Genomic DNA, 19,522 nt, shown 5'->3' on the forward strand with positions numbered 1-19,522 from the left:
AACACTCAAACAACTCTCCAGCCATTTGCAATTTACTAAAGAGGTTAATCAGGAGATGTGTCTGTCATGAACCTGTGCATTTTTAGTGACTTGTTTAATTCATGATGCCATTGCAGTTCATGTCCACATTCGCATTGTCACGGCATATGTGAAAAACAAGCTGCCTCACATACATTTTGTGAAACACTTCATTGATGGGGCAACTAGTCAGTACAAAAACTGTAAAAATCTCAAAAATTTATGCATGCATTACCATGATTTTCAGATTCATGCAGAATGGAATTTTTTCGCAACAAGTCATGGTAAACATGTATGTGATGGTATTGGTGCTACCATTAAGCGCATGGCATCACGAGCTAGTCTGCAGCACCCTACAGGAGGTCACATTCTAACACCTCTTCAATTATTTACCTGGGCACAGAAAAATCTCTCTGGGATACACTCATTCTATGTTTCGAAAGATGAGGTGAAATCAGTGTAAGAGTTGCCAAAAAGCAGACCAGAACATGTTAAAACTGTTGCGGACACAAGGAGCCATCATCACTTCTCTCCAGTGGACTCTGACAATGTGCAGATGAGCAGACTGTCCGGTTATAACTATAGGTTCATGCACAACATGTGTCTTCACAGTGTGTCTGACTCAGGATTCAGAAGCAAAAGCAGCAACATACAACCAGGTCGCTATGTTATTGTTGTTTATGATGGCAAACGGTACTTAGGACGTGTTGCAGAGTGCTGTGAAGCAGAAGGTGATGTATTTGTGAACTTCGTGGCACCAGCAAGATCATTTCATTGGCCACGTTTGGCAGACACGTGTTGGATTCCTTTTGAACATATTCTTATGACAGTTCCAGTTCCTACCACAGTGTCAGGAAGACAGTACAATTTGCCACTCAATGTACAGAGTACAGTATCTAAAGTGTGGGAGAACTTCTGTTCGAAGCACAATCGACTTGTTTTTAGCAGTTAACCCTTTCCGACCTGATTTTTTATTTACTTATTTAAAAAGTATCTGACATTTTTACATTCAGGTGAATCTCCTGACAACATTTTTCTAAGAAAAAATGATCTCTAGTTTTCTAGATATTTAATGTACACAATTGTGTTCATCAGGTCTCGAGCTTCATGTCATACAGTACGGAGGTTAACACTATGGATCAAGTATGCCACTATTTATTTCACTTTAAAACAGAAGAAACAATAAAAATAATTCCAAATTAGAGTTCTTATTTAAACAACAATGTTCATAACACTGATTTTAAGGTTTCATATGAAATTGCAAAAAAAATTCTGTCCTTTTGGAGACATAAATGTATTATACATTTTCTGCACTGAATTCTAGAACGCCCTGTACATTTCGGAAATTTGCAGCGACTTGGAGCTCCTACATCATACAAAGGCAGATGGTCAATTTAATCAAACTGTATCTCTGTAGTTGGTCATAATTCTCCTCTTTTTCTTGGTATGACTCATGTCTAAAGCCAGTCCTTCATCAGAGAAAGCCCCCTCTTCTTTTCAGTCACTTTCTTCTGGCACAGTATCAATCCATCTGCTACCCTGATATGAAAAGAAAGAAGGTCCATTTGTTTCTTCTTTGGGATAGACAGGTTGTCTGCACCTCATCTGTATGCCAACCAACTTCGCATGATGGCAAAGTCAACAGCATGAAAAATCATACGGAAAGGCCATTTTCGAGATCTGATGACAACTCTGTAGTAGCTTATCAATTGATCAAATAGTTCCACACCATCCATTGCATGATTATATCTTCTCACTATTTCAGGTCTTTCTACTTTCACATACTTATGGTGTTTTTTGTCTCAACACTCAACTTCATCCACTGAACCTTTACCAACGAAGTTTGAACACAGTACAACTGGCCTATAATCTAGCCACTTACATATGGTAATGTCATCAGCACTAGTGATTTCTTCACAGTAACCTCTGGTTTGTTTCATTATTGTTTTATCATCTGAAAAAGGCAAGTTCTTTCCAAATCTGTTTTCACGGACAGTACCTGCTGCATTGATGCCTTGAGATTTCAGAACTTGAAACAGATGATTAGGTGAAAAGAAGTTGTCAAAGTACAATTTATGACCTTCACCTTTTGAGAGTGGAACAGAAAATTCTAAACCAACAGCAGGACCTAATCCAAATTTTTTACAGCATACGGTATTTAGTTCAGTTGTAGCACCTTGATACAAAAGGAAAACGTGCACTATTCCTCTCTTTTCACATGAAGACTTTGATTCCCCTTGACATACCGCTTTGCAGAGAACTTCCCAGTGAAAGGAATAATTCCTTCACTGACAAACATTCTCTTCTATAGGAAGTTCACTGCAGTGTTTTCGAATGGCTGAGTAAATTGGCCTGACTTTGTAAAATTTATCTTTATCTTCAGGTGGCTTTTCCAGATTGTTCACCAAGTGTAAATTTGTTCGTAATTCTAAAACTCTGCCTCGTTACATTTTTCCAAAAACACATTTACCTTCAGGCTTCTATCGCAATACATTCATAATCTGGGAAATTTCAAGGTGCCAGTCAATATATGCAAACCAAATAGCATTTCTAGTGCTTGAGGAGTTGTCTGCTTGAATGAGGATTTGCCTCGTTGCAATGCGTAAATATGAGTATGTGCTGCCATGCTAGTTAACAAATCATCTGGTATATATCTTTTGAAGTATTGCATTGGAGAACACAAGAGAGATTCTTCAAAATTTGGAGCTTTGTGTGTTTCTGCAATGGAACTTAGAGGCTAGAGTTTCCATTTTATGGATTCTCTAGGTGTCACCATTACGTTGTCACACAGGTTATTCAGTTCTGTTTCTTTTCTTTTTTTTTTTTTTTCATTGTATAAAAAGTTCATTTCAGCATCCACCACCTCTCCATCATCTTCATATTCAGGTATGGTGTGTCTATACACATCATTCACGCCCACTTTATTTGCTCCAACATGTTTTACTATTTGTGGAGCTTGCCTTTCAATAAGTGGTACACTGTCATCCTCATATGCACTCAAATTAATGTCAAAAACACCACCATTTTCAATTATGTCCATAATCAAGTCCCAATCTTTCTCCACAGAAAGATATTCCTTATCCATAATTGTAAGGCAAAAGCCAGAAATATAAAATAAAATCATATGTACAGGTCAGTTATTCTCCTCCTTGCTGCTGGTACTGAAATTAATGGAAAAATTACCACATATAACTACCATAGGCATGCAAAATAGCTGAGACACATTTTAGGTTATTTTTCCTATTTTACACCATTAAGGACCTGTTGTACACAAATGTGTAGATTAATCTTACCTGATACATAACACATATACAAACTGAATTAAAATTGCTGAAAATTCCACTGAAAGCATGTCTAATGTTTCCAAAAGAAGGAAACCACACAAAACATTCACAAACAAAACCCACAACGTGACTATCATTGCAATAAAGTCGACGAGTAATGGCTTCCCACAGAGAGACAACACCAGAGAGTATATTTTACTATGTGGTTCACAGATTGCTGACAAAAGAGCAGCAGCTGTTGGAGCATGGCTAAAAGAAACATACATGAATGTGCACAGTGGGCTTGGATGCACCTGACAATTCTTGTCACTGAAATATTAGTGAACAAACTTTATGTACACAATTGTGACCACCAGGTCTGAAAGGGTTAAGATGCAGTAAACATCAATGATAGGTTGTGTTAATCCATCTATATGTTGTTGCTTAGTGATTAAACAGTTGTGGGAGAGGATAAGAAGAGGCAGAACAGTTTACGATATGTTTTTACAAAATTGTGTTGTGGAACAATGGCCACATCACCAAATACATATGTCAACTTCCATTGTACACAAACTTCTTGCAATAACATGCTGAAATTTTGAGATATATATCATTATGCTCTACTTATGCAGTGTGTGAAATTTGGCTTGGATATCGATTGTCCCTTTTGTGCTACCACACTTAGAAAATCCATGTTTTTCAGGTAATTTTTCAAATTTTTGTATTTTCGTGTGCATGTAACTCAGTTTTTGTGACTGATATGGGCATGATGAGTTCTGTGTGTGTTTAGGCCACATTAAGCTCACCACAAAAAAATTTATACCCTTTTTGAGTGAATTATATTTGGCATAGAGAGCACCTACAATATGTACCTTTTAACGTATTACATTTTTTAAATCACATTTTGAAATTTTTTATTTTCCCTCAGAAATATGTTGTTGGTGTTTTGATTCATGGAGTGTGTTCTCTAAATGGATGTTACTCGGTTGTAAAAATTTCACTGGAGTATGTGGAATAGTTCCAAAGTTATTAAGACCTGAAGTTGGGTCTGAAGATAGACTGCCAGATGCGGGTTGCAATTTCTGGGTCACGCCGCCACCTTCTTTCACAAGTCATAATTCTGGAACTGATCAGCAGGGGAAACTAATACTTTGTCCACAAGTCAAATCTGAGACTATGAGCTGGAGCCCCTAGTTGAACTGACATGGAATGCAAAGCGGTCACTTTGAACATCATCTCTAAAATGAATGGTGCTCACACGTGTATGTACAGACTCTGAAGTTAAGCCTGTACACCAGATACACAGAATGGAAGTTGTGTGTGTAGCATAATGTGCAGTCTAGTCTAGCCTACTAGTGTGTTTTTTGTACCTCACTGGATACAGTGAAAGTTACTCTAGCCACTATTATTTTTTATAGGATTTATCTATGTCATGGACCAAACAAAGTGGTTGTTTACATCAGTAAGAAGTTCATGTTACGTCTTAATATTTAATTACATGTAACATTAACAGAAAGAAATACACAAGGTGCTACAGTGTGGAGGTGTAAATTGTATCCAATTTGCTGCATTAACTGAAAAAAAGTTTGGTATGAGTATGACTAACATAAGAGAACCTGCATATCCATTCCCCAAAGCATTTCCTTATGCCACTGAACTAATATAACAGCTCCAGCAGAGTGCAGAGTTCATGCTACCACCTTTTGGCCATGCTGCATGTGGTTACAGCATTGCTGGAGCCTTGTTTTTTTAAATCAAATTACTATTAGACCTATTTGCAGGACTAGGTTTTGCTAGATACCCCTTTGTCTTGAATTGGTGTAACGAATTGCACAATGAGACTTTTTTTTTCTTTCACCCTGTATATCTGATTACTGTAATGTAAATGGGAAATAACATGGACTGCATGCACACCAATGAAAAAGAAAACCAACAAACTATAAATGCAGTAAGATACTATCTATGCAGTTTTGAAGCCAAGCTTTTTGAACTTCCATTACACCTAATTTTCAAAACTGTACTACTACCTATAAGAATCACCCCAAGTGCAATTTCTTTTCCTTTCTACTGTATCTTGCCAGAATAAGATGTATTATTATTCTCACAGCTATATACATATTTAAACATTTGCATTTAGTGTAAAGGTGAACTCAAATGTTGCAAGTGATGATTAGATAATTACATGACCACTTGCAAACGAATTAGTTCTAACAGGGTAATACATTATGGTTCTAGATGGGCAACTATTAACGTAGGCCTAATAGGTAATATGAAACATTTGATCTACGAAAAATGCTTGCTTTATCTCGACGAACTTACCTTGAGTCCATTTGTCATGTATCTGACGCCTTTACGATTACCGTAAGAGTGGGTTAGAACTATCACTTTGTGCCCGCGAGCAATGAGACACTGTGACAGGTTGTAAATGTGTTCCTCCACTCCTCCCATGTTCGGGTAGAAGAAATCAGATGCCATGCTGGAAATGTAGAAAAAAGGGTTGTCAGCAGTGACTGTTTATGCGGCTGACGATTACTTCCTTATTCTTTCTAGTTAGCTCTGCAGATATACAATTTAACACATGTTCTGCTTCAAGTACCAGATTATCCAGTTACGATTGTGACACTTTTTTTGCGGACTATTTCCTTTACACTGATTATCGATTACACTTACCAGATCCTATGTCTCATTCTACAGACGTCGTCAACTCCTTTGTCACCTTTCTTTCCTGTAAATCATGCCTGCAGCCTACAAATCCCTGTTTTTTTCCTCTCTTTCAAACTCGGCCCTCGGCCCGTAATCTCCAACCGACAGTAACACACCCCTTGATTCCAGTGTACACAGTCAAAGATTCAATGACGAAGTAATAAAACACCTCACAGAGTACGGTTTCAAAATAGTGGCTCCGTACATCTGACAGGAGCGGAAGATGAGGTTGAAACAACATGTCTAGCAATCTCAAGATACACGTAGAAAAAAGTCCGAATACGTTAAGTTATTATAATAAAGACTTATTTTTCTATTTGTAATTTGGTCTTCCTCAGATGTGGCCATGTTGAAACAGTTGCAAACAGAAAAGCAAAATGCGAAAAGCTAGCTTATAGCTAGCATTGCACAGCACATGAAAGTTCTAGCAGATTTCACTGGGAAGGACCTCTAGCGATAATTATGCAAGTGTCCTCTGAATCCGTTTGGAATGCTTGTTTTAACGAGCAGAAATTTGAAAGTTTGTTTTGTGTTATGCTGTTTATAAAGCATTGCAAACAACGGGAGGAATGATTGGATTTTCCGCTTGCCTGACGTAAGTTTTGTATCGTGTGGTAGTGTTGTGAAAGAGGAAACAATTGAAGGAAGTACTGTCAAGCGAGGACGAACCCAGGGGAGTAATATGTCAACCAATTTACGTCAGTATAAAGAAGATGACAAGTTGGCTCTGTCAGAACGGTTCACATTTGCTAGTATTCTAAAAGTGTTTTGTGGCACAAGTTTACTGTAGTAAGTACGCATTGCTCTTTTTCCACAGTGATACATTGCCTTAGCGTGGCGTCCTTTGATGCATGTGTATTGTTTACTACATTGATTTCACATATTTGTCATCTGTTCATGTAAATTTGATTTGAGCTGAGCAATGAATCACGCGTGGCGACCGTGTATACGTTGTAGGATATATAGACCAAAATAGTCCAAATTAGTTGCACTACTACAAATATAACAGAAGGAAGTATTAGACTACCTTTATAAATGTCAAATCCAGAACGGAAGTGCAATTTTTACTGCTTTTAACAGGTCTGATGTATTGTGCTTGTATTTTCTGCATTGTTATGTGGCATTACATTAACAAGCCGTGTTATTTTGTACATACATTTTTCTTTTCCATCCACAATGACTCTGGAATACACGGAGAGAGAAAACAGTACTGTCAGCTGTGTATATTAACTGCAATTAGCGAACCATTTCATTTTTGAAATTCTGATCAATTGTTTGTCGAACTCGTTGATAGTAAAATTTTCATTCTAAAAAATGTTACCACTTTTGTTAAATGGTAACAAAAAATTTTAACTGTATATCCTTCCCATGCCCAGAAAAGTAAAAGACAAGTTTTTTTCTGTGCTGTTGCATGTACTCTAATATTAATTGAGGTGCAAATTGTAGTTAAACTTAACATTGAATTTAGATGATATGACTCTCTTTTTGAATGGTACTGGGGCTATATACACTGATGCTGCATAAGTTGAAATAAAATGCAAATCTTGTAATTTTTTTTTCTTTGCTATGTTGGATTCCAGAAACAAGACAGAATATTTTCTCTTCTAGGCTAACATAATGCACAGTGTTATTAGCCTATTTATGTGTTTTAAATGTGTTGGCCTTAATAGGTACAGTCCCGTTGAAGGTGGTGTGGTTGCACCTTCCTGTGAGCCAACCAGCCATGGAGATCTCATGTATATTGGGAACTAAGGTGCAACATGACTTTTTCAGATAAACAGTGTGGTCTACACCAAAGTCACTTCTGTTGCCTTGCAAAAAATTAAAACTCTGACAGAAGAAATGATTTTGTAAACATCACAATCTACAAATGTAATCATGTAAATTAAATATTTGATGTTCTGCATTTCTAACGAAAAATTCTTAGGTGGCTTGCTAAGTGTTTGTGAATTTGTGATTCAAGAAAACACACTTTTGCTTGACATCAAATGATACGTTAGGTGAAGGATATAATGTTAATTTATTCATTCTGTTCTGTGAGCTGCCATGAAGACCATAAAATTTCAGAAATCTTGGGTAAGGTATTGTATAGGCCTACATTTACAAAATACAAGCAGACCATGAAAACTTAATCAGTACACTGTAACAACAATAAAATATCAATTCTGCTTATTGCTATTCATTTTTGTTGTTATGTTCAGTCAAAAGATTAATTTGATGCAGCTCTCCACACGTCTCTATCCTATGCAAACCTCTTCATTTCCAAATAACTACTGTAACTTACATCCATTTGAACCCCTAATAGGGCTCACATCGCTTTTGTATTTGCTTAGCCAACACAGGGCACCCACCCTTTCAATGCTACTTCCCTTTCCATTTGTGCCAACAATGTTTCTATTTGGTTTATGATTTTGGATAGTTGTCCCTTGTCCTCTACCCCCCCCCCCCCCCTCTCCTTTGTACTCTATACAACTTTTCATCCTTCATAACATGGTCTCCATTCTTGGGTTTGATATATCATTCCTATCCAAAATTTTATATTTTATAGAAGCACACGTCATGTGGGAAAGGTTGTCCAATGTTGTGTATATTCCACATCTTGTGCCTTTCTATCTTTGCACACTTCCTTTCAGGCGAAAGTACAACAACAGGAACCCAACACAGTAGCCATTATGTTGTGGGAGGGAGGGGGGGGGGGGGGTCAAGTATCCACATGGTGGTAGCCCCCTGACCACATAGAGATTGTACTATTGTTGCTTGTGGTGAAAACTCCCTATGTTTGCCAAGGAGTGTATGCCTGTCCTGGCTGGGGCACGAGGACTCCGGGTAACAGTTAATGGTTACTCAGAAAGGTAACCATTGCCGTGACTGCATGGTGCCCAAGGGGAGAGCCTTCTTCAGAGTGAGTGGCACCAAGGCAGATGACGTGCAAATGAAGTGACTCAAACTTTCCTCAGGTGGTGGCCACCTGGCCCCAACTGTCTCTTCTGATAGAAAGAATTACTACAATATGGAGCCATATGACCCTACAGTATTTCCTTCCCTGGCATTTTAAGACCAATGGCGATTCTGTTTTGACCACAATGTCATTATTCTTTGTTGAACACCTTGAGGAAAGGCTTGGGGAAGTAGCAGAAATTTTGAAAAAAGTGGTTGTTCTGATTACAGCAGAATTCCCTGCCACGGGTACTGCTCGCCTGTGACAAACTGGGTGACATTCCTGTAACTACCACCCCCGATAAGTCTCATTATGGCACTGTGACTTCCACTCACAGGCCTACGACAACGTACATGCTAATTTGGAGCAGTGTGGTGTGCGATATGTCAGTTGTGTCCGGATGGGAGCAAAGGAAAATACGGTCGGCACTGTGGCCTTCATCTTGGAGTTTGAAGGCAACTCGTTGCCTGAAAAGGTCAAGGTAATGGTGTATCGATGCGATGTGAAACCCTGTGTTCCCCCTCCCGTGCATTGCTTCAAATCCGTGAGATTCGTGCAATGCACGTCTTCACATTGTGACACTAGCTCCATCTGTAGGAATTGTGGATGTCAGCTGTACACAAATGCTCCTTGTACTCCTCCCACCCAACTGTATTAAATGTGGGGAGCACCATTCCACCTCTTCACTGGACTGCATCGTCTTCCAAAGAGGAAAGAAAATACAAGACCCTTAACTGACCCACATATCAGGAGGAAAGAGGACAAGAAGAAATAAGATTGTTTGTGTGCTGTATGTCTGATGATGTTTGCTACGTCTGTGATGTCATCCCGTCAAGTGACAGTGCCCTCACCCTCGAAGCTGCCTACGTCGCGCGTTTGGGGCTGCTCAACTACGCGTGCTTCCCTGTCGGTTGGGGACCATCTCCTGTTGTATCCAGTACCCACTCTGGGAGCATTGACTGTCCAGCTACTGGGGACGTTAATGCCCAACCACCAGCCGGAAGCAATGTTCTTCTCTGGCATCTCTCACGAGGAAGGAATCCCTCGAGCCACTTCTCTCCCGAGTTTCTGCTGATCTATAACCAGATACCGACCAGTGGCTGAAGGAGCCACAGGTTGCCGATCACAGGGATTCACGTTCCTCCTCTGTCACTGAAACCGAGGCACACGAGCCCTCGTGAACATCGAAATTGTCCAAGGAGAGAGGGACAAAAAGAATATCTCAGAGATGGAGGAGGTTCCATTCGTCCCTGTGCCACTGGACCCTGCATGTTCCGACTCTGTACTTGTGCCAGAGTTCTCAGGGCCCCCCTGTGGCATCAGATCCCTCCTCACAACCTGCTTCAGAACCAAAGTGTATCGATGCTGTATCTTCGCAATCGGTGGCAGCAGGCGACCCTGAGATGTGACTTCCCTCCTTTGCCCCCCCCCTTCCCCCCTTCCCCCACCAGATACCGATAGCGCTATCCTCCAGTGGAACTGTAGCATTTTTTTTTCCACCTTCTGGCTGATAGCAATATCTCTTACGCATTTGCCTTGCTTTCTGCATTGTCCTACAGCAGACTTGGTTCCCAGCGTTGCGAACTCTTACCCTTGAGACAAGAAGAGAGTAGAAGCTTTAGAAATGTGGTGCTACAGAAGAATGCTGAAGATTAGATGGGTAGATCACATAACTAATGAGGAGGTATTGAATAGAATGGGGGAGAAGAGGAGTTTGTGGCACAACTTGACTAGAGGAAGGGATCGGTTGGTAGGACATGTTTTGAGGCATCAAGGGATCACCAATTTAGTACTGGAGGGCAGCATGGAGGGTAAAAATCGTAGAGGGAGACCAAGAGATGAATACACTAAGCAGATTCAGAAGGATGTAGGCTGTAGTAGGTACTGGGAGATGAAGAGGCTTGCACAGGATAGAGTAGCATGGAGAGCTGCATCAAACCAGGCTCAGGACTGAAGACCACAACAACAACCCTTAACAGCCACCTTGGCTGTTTTAAGAATTGAACTGACTGTGACAGAGCATCAGATGCAGTTTGCACATACATCCTTGACTATGTCTACAGTGAGCATGTGCCATTCTGTATGACTTTGGAGGCTGTGGCAATTCGTGTGGGGAGTCAGTGCATTTTACCCTCTGTAATGTGTGCCTCCATTCCGATGGTGAAGTGTCTTGGAATGTGTTGTGCCACTGATTTCTCAGCTCCACCTACCTTTCCTTATTTTGGGCAACTTCCCTCAACCTTTTGGGGGATGGAACTACGACCACTGGCCAGGGTAAACCTATCGAGCACTGGCTGCGGTAAACCTACCGAAACCATGCTCGCAGAGCTCAATCTTCTTCTCTGGAATACCACTACCCCCAGACACTTCAGTGTGGAACTTTTTGGCTATTATTCCATTAGCATCCCTGGTCCTCTCCCCTTCATCCATTGGAGAGTCTATTATGACCAGTGTGACAGTGATTATTTTCTGATCATCTGGTGCCTTCCTCAGTGTCACTCACTGGGCTTGCACCGAGATGAACTCTTAAGATTGCTGCTCTGCCATCACTCTAAACACACCACCACGTGGATGTATTGATGCTACTGTCTGGAGAACAACCTGAACCATTCTATTGGCAGCAGCAATCGGAGGGTGGACTTAAGAAATCATTGTGGTCATTAGGGACTGCAGACAGGGTCTCCAATTCCATAAGTGACATCTATTGATGGAACACCTTGTTGCCTTTAAAAGCTTTCGTGTCTGGCTCCGCTACCTAATAAAATGACAGAAATGAGATCACTGGGGGATGTATGTTACTACCATTGCACCACATACCCCTCCTTCATAGGTTTGGGCAAAAGTTTGACTCTCAACCAAACTGTCACCTTCCAACGTAACCTAGATCTTGGTCAATGCTGCCTAAGAGATTTTTTGTTGTCTTTGCCAACTAACAACAAAACTGTGAATATATGACCAAAAGGTGATGTCACAGCAGCTATTAACATTAAGCCAATAACTGTTATTATACACTATATGATCAAAAGTATCTGGACACCTGGCTGAAAATGACTTAAAAGTTCGTGGCAACCCTACATCGGTAATGGTGGTGTTCAGTATGGTGTTGGCCCACCCTCCCACCCTTAGCCTTGATGACAGCTTCCACTCTCACAGGCATACGTTCAGTCAGGTACTGGAAGGTTTCTTGGGGAATGGCAGCCCATTCTTCATGGAGTGCTGCACTGAGGAGAGGTATCGATTTTGGTCAGTGAGGCCTGGCACGAAGTCGACATTCCAAAACATCCCAAAAGTGTTCTATAGGATTCAGGTCGGGACTCTGTGCAGGCCAGTCCATTACAGGGACGTTATTGTCGTGTAACCACTCCGCCACAGGCCAGGTGCTCAATCGTGTCGAAAGATACAATCGCCATCCCCGAATTGCTCTTCAAAGGTGGGAAGCAAGAAGGTGCTTTAAAAGTCAATTTAGGCCTGTGCTGTGATAGTGCCACACGAAACAACAAGGGGTGCAAGCCCTCTTCATGGAAAACACGGTCACACCGTAACACCACCTCCTCTGAATTTTACTGTTGACACAACACGCGGTGGCAGATGACGTTCACTGGGCATTCGCAATACTCACACCTTGCCATCAGATTGGTACATTGTGTACCATGATTTGTCACTCCCCACAACGTTTATGCTCCTTACGCCAAGCGAGGCTTTGTTTGGCATTTACCGGTGTGATGTGTGGCTTATGAGCAGCTGTTCGACCGTGAAATCCAAGTTTTCACACCTCCCGCTAACAGTCATAGTACTTGCAGTGGATCCTGATGTAGTTTGGAATTCCTGTGTGATGGTCCGGACTGATGTCTGCCCATTACACATTAAGACCCTCCTCAACTGTCAGTGGTCTCTGTCAGTCAACAGACTAGATCAACCCGTATGCTTTTGTGCTGGATATGTCCCTTCACGTTTTCACATCAGTAACACACAGAAAATAGTAGACGTAGGGATGTTTTGGGGTGTGGAAATCCCGCATACAGACGTATGACACAAGTGACACCCAATCAATTGACCACATTCAAAGTCTATGAGTTCTGCGGAGCACCCGATTCTGCTCTCCCACAATGTCTAATGACTACTGAGGTTGCTGATATGGAGTACGTGGCAGTAGTTGGCAGCACAATGCACCTAATATGAAAAATGTATGTTTTTGGGGGTGTCCAGATACTTTTGATCATATAGTGTATAAGCTTATACTTTTTGCATCTGTTTGGCAACACTTGAAGAAAACAGGAATGATGGACATTTTTTACCACCATTATTAATGCTTCACTCCTACCGTACATGTTGCACATAATAATGTAATGCAGAAATTTTTTTTTTTTTTTTTTTTTTTTTTTTTTTTTTTTTTTTTTTTAAAAAATCGATATTAAAACCGTTTGCCTCAAAATGAAAATTTACTTGAGAAAACTGTAAATTTATGCCGCAGAATTACTGTCCGGCACTTACTGTCAGAATAACTACTAATACTTCTGTAAGCAGGAGTATTGTTGTGTATCTTTGTTCTGTTATCTGTGCTTTTCACCAGTACTGTAAATATGTCTACTGACGTAAATAGTGCCCAGCAATTGTGTCCCATAATGTTTTTGAACTATTTTGACATGTACAGGATGTCCCCAAAGGAACAATTCATTTAAATGCGAAACACTTTTAAGACAACAGGAGAACATATGATGCAACAGAAATCATTGAAGTTCATTGTGCCCAACATGCAAATCAACACAGACCCTGTTTCCACTGTACCCTGGAACGTGTTCGATAATTGATTGTGTGTGGTGTGTTTCATGTCTCAACAATCCAGTCGCACAGCTGACACAGGCTAATGATTTTTAACCCCGTACAAGTGAATCTTGATGTAACCTTGTGTGTAGAATGCTACAGGGGTACGGTCACGAGAACACGGAGCTCACATATACGCTGAATCCCTACCGACCCACCGTCCAGGGAACTTGTAGAGTTAATTCTGAGCAGTGAGAGCAAAATGGAGAGGAGCCCTGCCCTACCAGTGTGCAACAGAATTCTGACTTCCATTTGACTTCCAATTGCGTTTCCAGGAGAAGCTTGAGCACATCGAGTTACCTGGTACCTGTTATTGTTGGCTCTGGAAAAAGAATGGTTCCTAAATATTAGTCTCGGTCATACGTAGCCCTGTCCCCAACTTGTGGTCTCACGGTCGCGTTCTCGCTTCCCGCGCACGAGGATCCGGGTTCGATTCCCGGCAGGGTCGGCAATTTTTCCCTGCCTCGAGATGACTGGGTGTTTGTGTTTTCCTCATCATTTCATCATCATTCATGAAAGTGGCAAGATTGGACTGAGCAAAGTTTGGGACATTGTACGGGTGCTGATAATCGTGCAGTTGAGTGCCCCACAAACTAAACATCATCGTAATACCTAGCTACGTTCAGTCTTGGGGGTGTTTCTCTCCCATTCTGCCACCTTGTGAGGACTGTTATCAGCCTGTAAGCGGCAGTTGTGGTCGTTTACAAAACAACACGTTGTAAAACATGGCCTTGTCTGTGCAGAGGAGTTATCCAACAGGTTTTCACTTTGCGTGACCTCCAAATGTCGCCACACATTTCCATACAGGTGGTGCAATCTTTCTGCTCCAGGTGATGTGTTACCCGGATATCACGTACCATCCTCATTACAGTCAGTTGAGATAACTTTGCACCACTTTCTAAAAATACTGGACGCAGGATAAATTACACATTGGAATAGGCATTGTAACGTTTTGCACCTATAGCTACCGAGTGCTTGGAAAGTGAAAATGTATGCTGACTGTGCCCTACTAGAGAAAAATTTCAGTTTTAGTGCTCGTACATACTTACAGTGTCATTCTTGATAACTTTAGATTGAGAATTTTTCCAATATCTAATGCTCTGGGTAAATTTAGATAGTGCCAGAAGGGAATCAGGTGTTAATAGGAAGTAAAAACAAACAGTGTTAATTCAGTACTGCAGGTTTACTTTGAAATATTGAGATAATTGTATTGACATTGCACTCTTAAAGTTAAATCACTGTCGTCAGACGCTCTCTTCAGTCAGTGTAATTAAAGGATAATAACAAGTGTAAGAGCTTGTAGGCAGTTGGAAAGACAACTGACATAGTAACTAGAAATCATAGATGTAATAAAACTGTCACTTTTAGTACAAAATAATGCAAGTAAGTGGAGCAGCAGCCATTTGAAACAAAAGTGGTAAGTGATACGAAGATACTCTGACTGGTAAAAAGTTATCCAATTTGACTGTAGTGTCAGATGTAGAATACACCAGAAAGTGGATTGTGGAATGTAAAACTCACTGTTCATCTGACAGATGGAAGCGTCTGGGATTTTTTCGTGCCACTCCAATCCTCCGGAGCGTGTTGTCAGACATCCAAAGGTCATCTGGGACAGTCCTCTTTAAGCATGATTTGTATTTGTCTGAATTTGTTGTCAAAACGCCTGATATCGGTCATCGGAGAAGGTTTTCCCCACACCTTCGACGGTACAGCTGCTCACGCAGCACCTCGTATGTTTTACAACCAATTTTCTGGGAGATGTTGTTGTTGTGGTCTTCAGTCCTGAGACTGGTTTGATGCAGCTCTCCACACTACTCTATCCTGTGCAAGCCTCTTCATCTCCCAGTACCTACTGCAACCTACATCCTTCTGAATCTGGTTAGTGTATTCATCTCTTGGTCTCCCTCTACGATTTACACCCTCCACGCTGCCCTCCAATACTAAATTGGTGATCCCTTGATGCCTCAGAACATGTCCTACCATCTGATCCCATCTTCTAGTCAAGGTGTGCCACAAACTCCTCCCCAATTCTATTCAATACCTCATTATTAGTAATGTGATCTACCCATCTAATCTTCAGCATTCTTCTGTAGCACCATATTTTGAAAGCTTCTCTTCTTGTCCAAACTATTTATTGTCCATGTTTCACTTCCACACATGGCTACACTCCATACAAATACTTTCAGAAATGACTTCCTGACACTTAAATCTATATCTCTTCTTCAGAAATACTGTCCTTGCCATTGCCAGTCTACATTTCATATCCTCTCTACTTCGACCATCATCAGTTATTTTGCTCCCCAAATAGCAAAACTCCTTCACTACTTTAAGCGTCTCACATCCTAATCTAATTCCCTCAGCATCACGCGACTTAATTCGACTACCTTCCATTATCCTCGTTCTGCTTTTGTTGATGTTCATCTTATATCCTCCTTTCAAGACACTGTCCTTCCGTTCAGCTGCTCTTCCAGGTCCTTTGCTGTCTCTGACAGAATTACAATGTCATCTGCGAACTTCAAAGTTTTTATTTATTCTCCATGGATTTTAATTCCAACTCTGAATTCTTCTTTTGTTTCCTTTACTGCTTGCTTTATACACAGACTGAATAATATTGGGGATAGACTATGACCCTGTCTCACTCCCTTCCCAACCACTGCTTCCCTTTCATGTCCCTCGACTCTTATAACTACCATCTGGTTTCTGTACAAATTGTAAATAGCCTTTCGCTCCGTGTATTTTACCCTGCCACCTTCAGAATTCAGGTGATAGTGGCTCTCTTTCTGTGACAGAGAGCATATCAGAGACACGTGAAAGACGAATTGACTGTGTTAATGTGTTCACAAAAACGAATGTTACTTTCGGGACATCCCGTATCGCGTATTACCGACACTTTTCGCCCGCATTGCGGCACTATGACAGTCGACCACTGTGGCGTCTGCAGGTGGGGGCGGCCGCCGGCCATGACTTGAGCGCAGCATGGTGGAGCTCGGCGTGCGCGTGGTGCGCGGCCCGGACTGGTGCTGGGGGGAGCAGGACGGCGGCGAGGGCCACGCGGGCACCGTCGTCGAGGTGGGCCGCACCGGCTCCGGCACCTCCCCGGAGGGCACCGTCGTCGTCCAGTGGGACGCGGGCATGCGCACCAACTACCGCACCGGCTACCAGGGCGCCTACGACCTGCGTGTCGTCGACAATGCGCCTGCAGGTACGCACTGTCGGAGCCGTTGAGTCACTCGCTTCTGCACATTCTCATCTCGGTATGTGCGGAACGTAGCACTTGAGATACATTGTATTTATCTGACAGTTAAGTCACACTAAATATGAGACTACTTCCGTTCTTTCTTCTTCTGCTTCTTCTTCTCTCTCTCTCTCTCTCTCTCTCTCTCTCTCTCTCTCTCTCTCTCTTTTTCTCTCTCTTTCTCTTCCCCCCCCCCCCCTCTGCCACCCCTTTTTTTTTGTTTTTTAGAAGGAGAGGCCCTGTGAGAAATTTTTTGCTGATGCCACACTGCCTGTCTGTCTGGACTCGACATGGAGATTGTCCTCATGTGTGCGAGTTGCATTTGCATGAGTGTAAGTGTGTATGTTGTCAGATTCAGACGGAGACCTTTTTGACCAAAAGCTTACTTGTTTCGTAGTTTTTTTGTGCCTGTCTGTGACTCAAAATCTCTGCTCTATGTTGAGTAACAGTCTATCCTTTTCCTAATATTGAGCTACGATAGGCACTATAAAAATATTAACTTAATCCTAGCTTTCGGCCATTAAGGCCTTTGTCAGCAGTAGGCACACACACACACACACACACACACACACACACACACACACACACACACACACACACACGCACGCAAGCCCAACTTGCACACACATCTGCAGTCTCAGAGAGCTGAAACTACATTGCTCTCTGAAACTGCAGACGTGTGTGTGTGTGTGTGTGTGTGTGTGTGTGTGTATGTGTGTGTTTGTGTATTGCTGACAAAGGCCTTAATGGCCGAAAGCTACGATTGTGTGAATCTTTTTATTGTGCCTATCGCAGGTCGGCATCTCCGCTATATGGTGAGTAGCAACTTTCCATCTCTCGTATTGTTACATTCCATCCTGGATTTCCCATTGTTTGATCTTTTCCTAATATTGTAATTATTCTTTGCGGATTTTCCACTGTTTTAAAATAGAAATTGTTATGCTGGTATAAAAAATCATAAGATACGTCTAAAAACATAACACTATTTATTGTAAACAGCTGTCGTGTTTTCTTAGGCAGCTTATCTGACACCTATATGCAAATAGACGAGGTACTATCAGAAGTAAAGCTGTGAGGATGTGGCGTGAGCTGTGCTTGGGTAGCTCAGTTGGTAGAGCACTTGCCCGCGAAAGGCAAAAGTCTCGAGTTCGAGTCTCGGTCCGGCACACAGTTTTATTCTGCCAGGAAGTTTTATATGCAAATAGTTTTTTGCCAAAAGCTGCCAGAAGTCATTGAGCTAAAGTTGTCCTGCGTTTTAATGTGAGCCTGATCCTCTTCGCACACTAGCTTGCACTTGCATTGAAGCTCAGTATGCATGCCGTTGGATAATTCCTCTTTATCTTCAGCATCTTGATTTGGATAATTTCTCGAACAATAGGGGAGATGTGATTGTGTTTCTCTTGCACGTACTTAATGACCCCCTGCTCCAATTCACCAAACCTTCCAAGATTTGGTCTCCTGAATGTTTGGCATGTAGGACTGGCAATCTCTGTTCTTCATCTGACGCCACCTATGAACATTTGTTTTCTTCCCACAGCACAGTTGTTTGTTGCCTTTGCATCACAAATAACTGTTACCGCAAAATTAGTCTCATATTCCCCGTGTCGACTGCAGACTCGGTGATCCACACTTCTCAACAGTCACAGCTGTGATTTACTTTGATTATCAATCACTTCATGTTTCGGCTCTTACAGTATTAGGCAAACTGAATGACAAAAATATGTTATCTTTTTGGCTTTTTAGTGCAGAATTGCCAGAAACCGGAATCTTCATCCAAACTGTGCACTTAATCCTGTGGGTCCATTGCCTGCAGTACGGGTCTAGCTGTCGCCCGTACAGAACACGGCAGGCAGTTTGGTGATCCACATCCGGTCTGCCTGCTACACTACTGGCACTTGTCACCATGTGTTCTGCCTCGGCTAATTGTAGTTAGATTAAAAGAGAGAGCTGAAAGGTTACAGGAACCGTAATACGATCACTTGTGACCTCCTTTTGCTGTGCCGGGTCTATTCTTCTGGTTGACTTGGTTGCTGTGAACTGAAATCTTGAGGCTGAAAATGCAAGTCCAAATTATTTTCCGAATCCACAGAATAAGAAGTATAACTTCTTTGTAAAACGTTATCTTTAACTGAATAACACAGCAGGAAACACTTCCTTTAATACATTTCTCTTGATAAATGTTAACAGCTGTTGTGTGCGTACTGTAAGACCTTCGGTACACACACCATCAGATTATTTGACGTGTCACTCTAACGAAATAGGCGAGTGTCAGCAGTATGTCTCGTGGTCTGAGCGTGGCGTGTTTATCTTCTGCCGATAGAAATGCCACTTGCACGCTTAGAGTAGCAGATTGACGGTGACCAACTTTAAACAGAACTTGATTAATTTTCAAACACATTTATTAAAATAATAACAAGCATAAAAATAACTTAACTTGGTTCCTTTGGTCTTGGTACGTTAATCTTATTCTCACATATCTCTGATACTTGACAAAGTGTCTATTCATTTATCTTCATGGCTATGTACAGGAATATGATAATCTTA

At 41.5% G+C, this 19,522-nt stretch overlaps 2 protein-coding genes across 2 annotated transcripts in view; one reads left to right on the forward strand and one right to left on the reverse strand.

The window, feature by feature from the left end:
* Positions 1–6,114, reverse strand: part of LOC124720061 (phosphatidylinositol N-acetylglucosaminyltransferase subunit A) — a 142,957-nt gene extending 136,843 nt beyond the window's left edge. The window contains exons 1-2 of the mRNA XM_047245328.1: positions 5,952–6,114; positions 5,601–5,757 (exon numbers count right to left, since the gene is read on the reverse strand). Of these exons, the coding sequence (XP_047101284.1) occupies positions 5,601–5,757; positions 5,952–5,968 (174 nt within the window). The 5' untranslated portion in view covers positions 5,969–6,114. The remainder of the gene's footprint in view (positions 1–5,600; positions 5,758–5,951) is intronic.
* Positions 6,115–6,369: 255 nt separating this feature from the next.
* LOC124719963 (E3 ubiquitin-protein ligase MIB2) overlaps positions 6,370–19,522 on the forward strand; it is a 215,178-nt gene continuing 202,025 nt past the window's right edge. The window contains exons 1-2 of the mRNA XM_047245178.1: positions 6,370–6,773; positions 16,685–16,945. Coding sequence (XP_047101134.1) covers positions 16,720–16,945 — 226 coding nt within the window. The 5' untranslated portion in view covers positions 6,370–6,773; positions 16,685–16,719. The remainder of the gene's footprint in view (positions 6,774–16,684; positions 16,946–19,522) is intronic.

This window comes from Schistocerca piceifrons, chromosome 11 (genome assembly GCF_021461385.2).
Source record: "Schistocerca piceifrons isolate TAMUIC-IGC-003096 chromosome 11, iqSchPice1.1, whole genome shotgun sequence".
NCBI lineage: Eukaryota > Metazoa > Arthropoda > Insecta > Orthoptera > Acrididae > Schistocerca > Schistocerca piceifrons.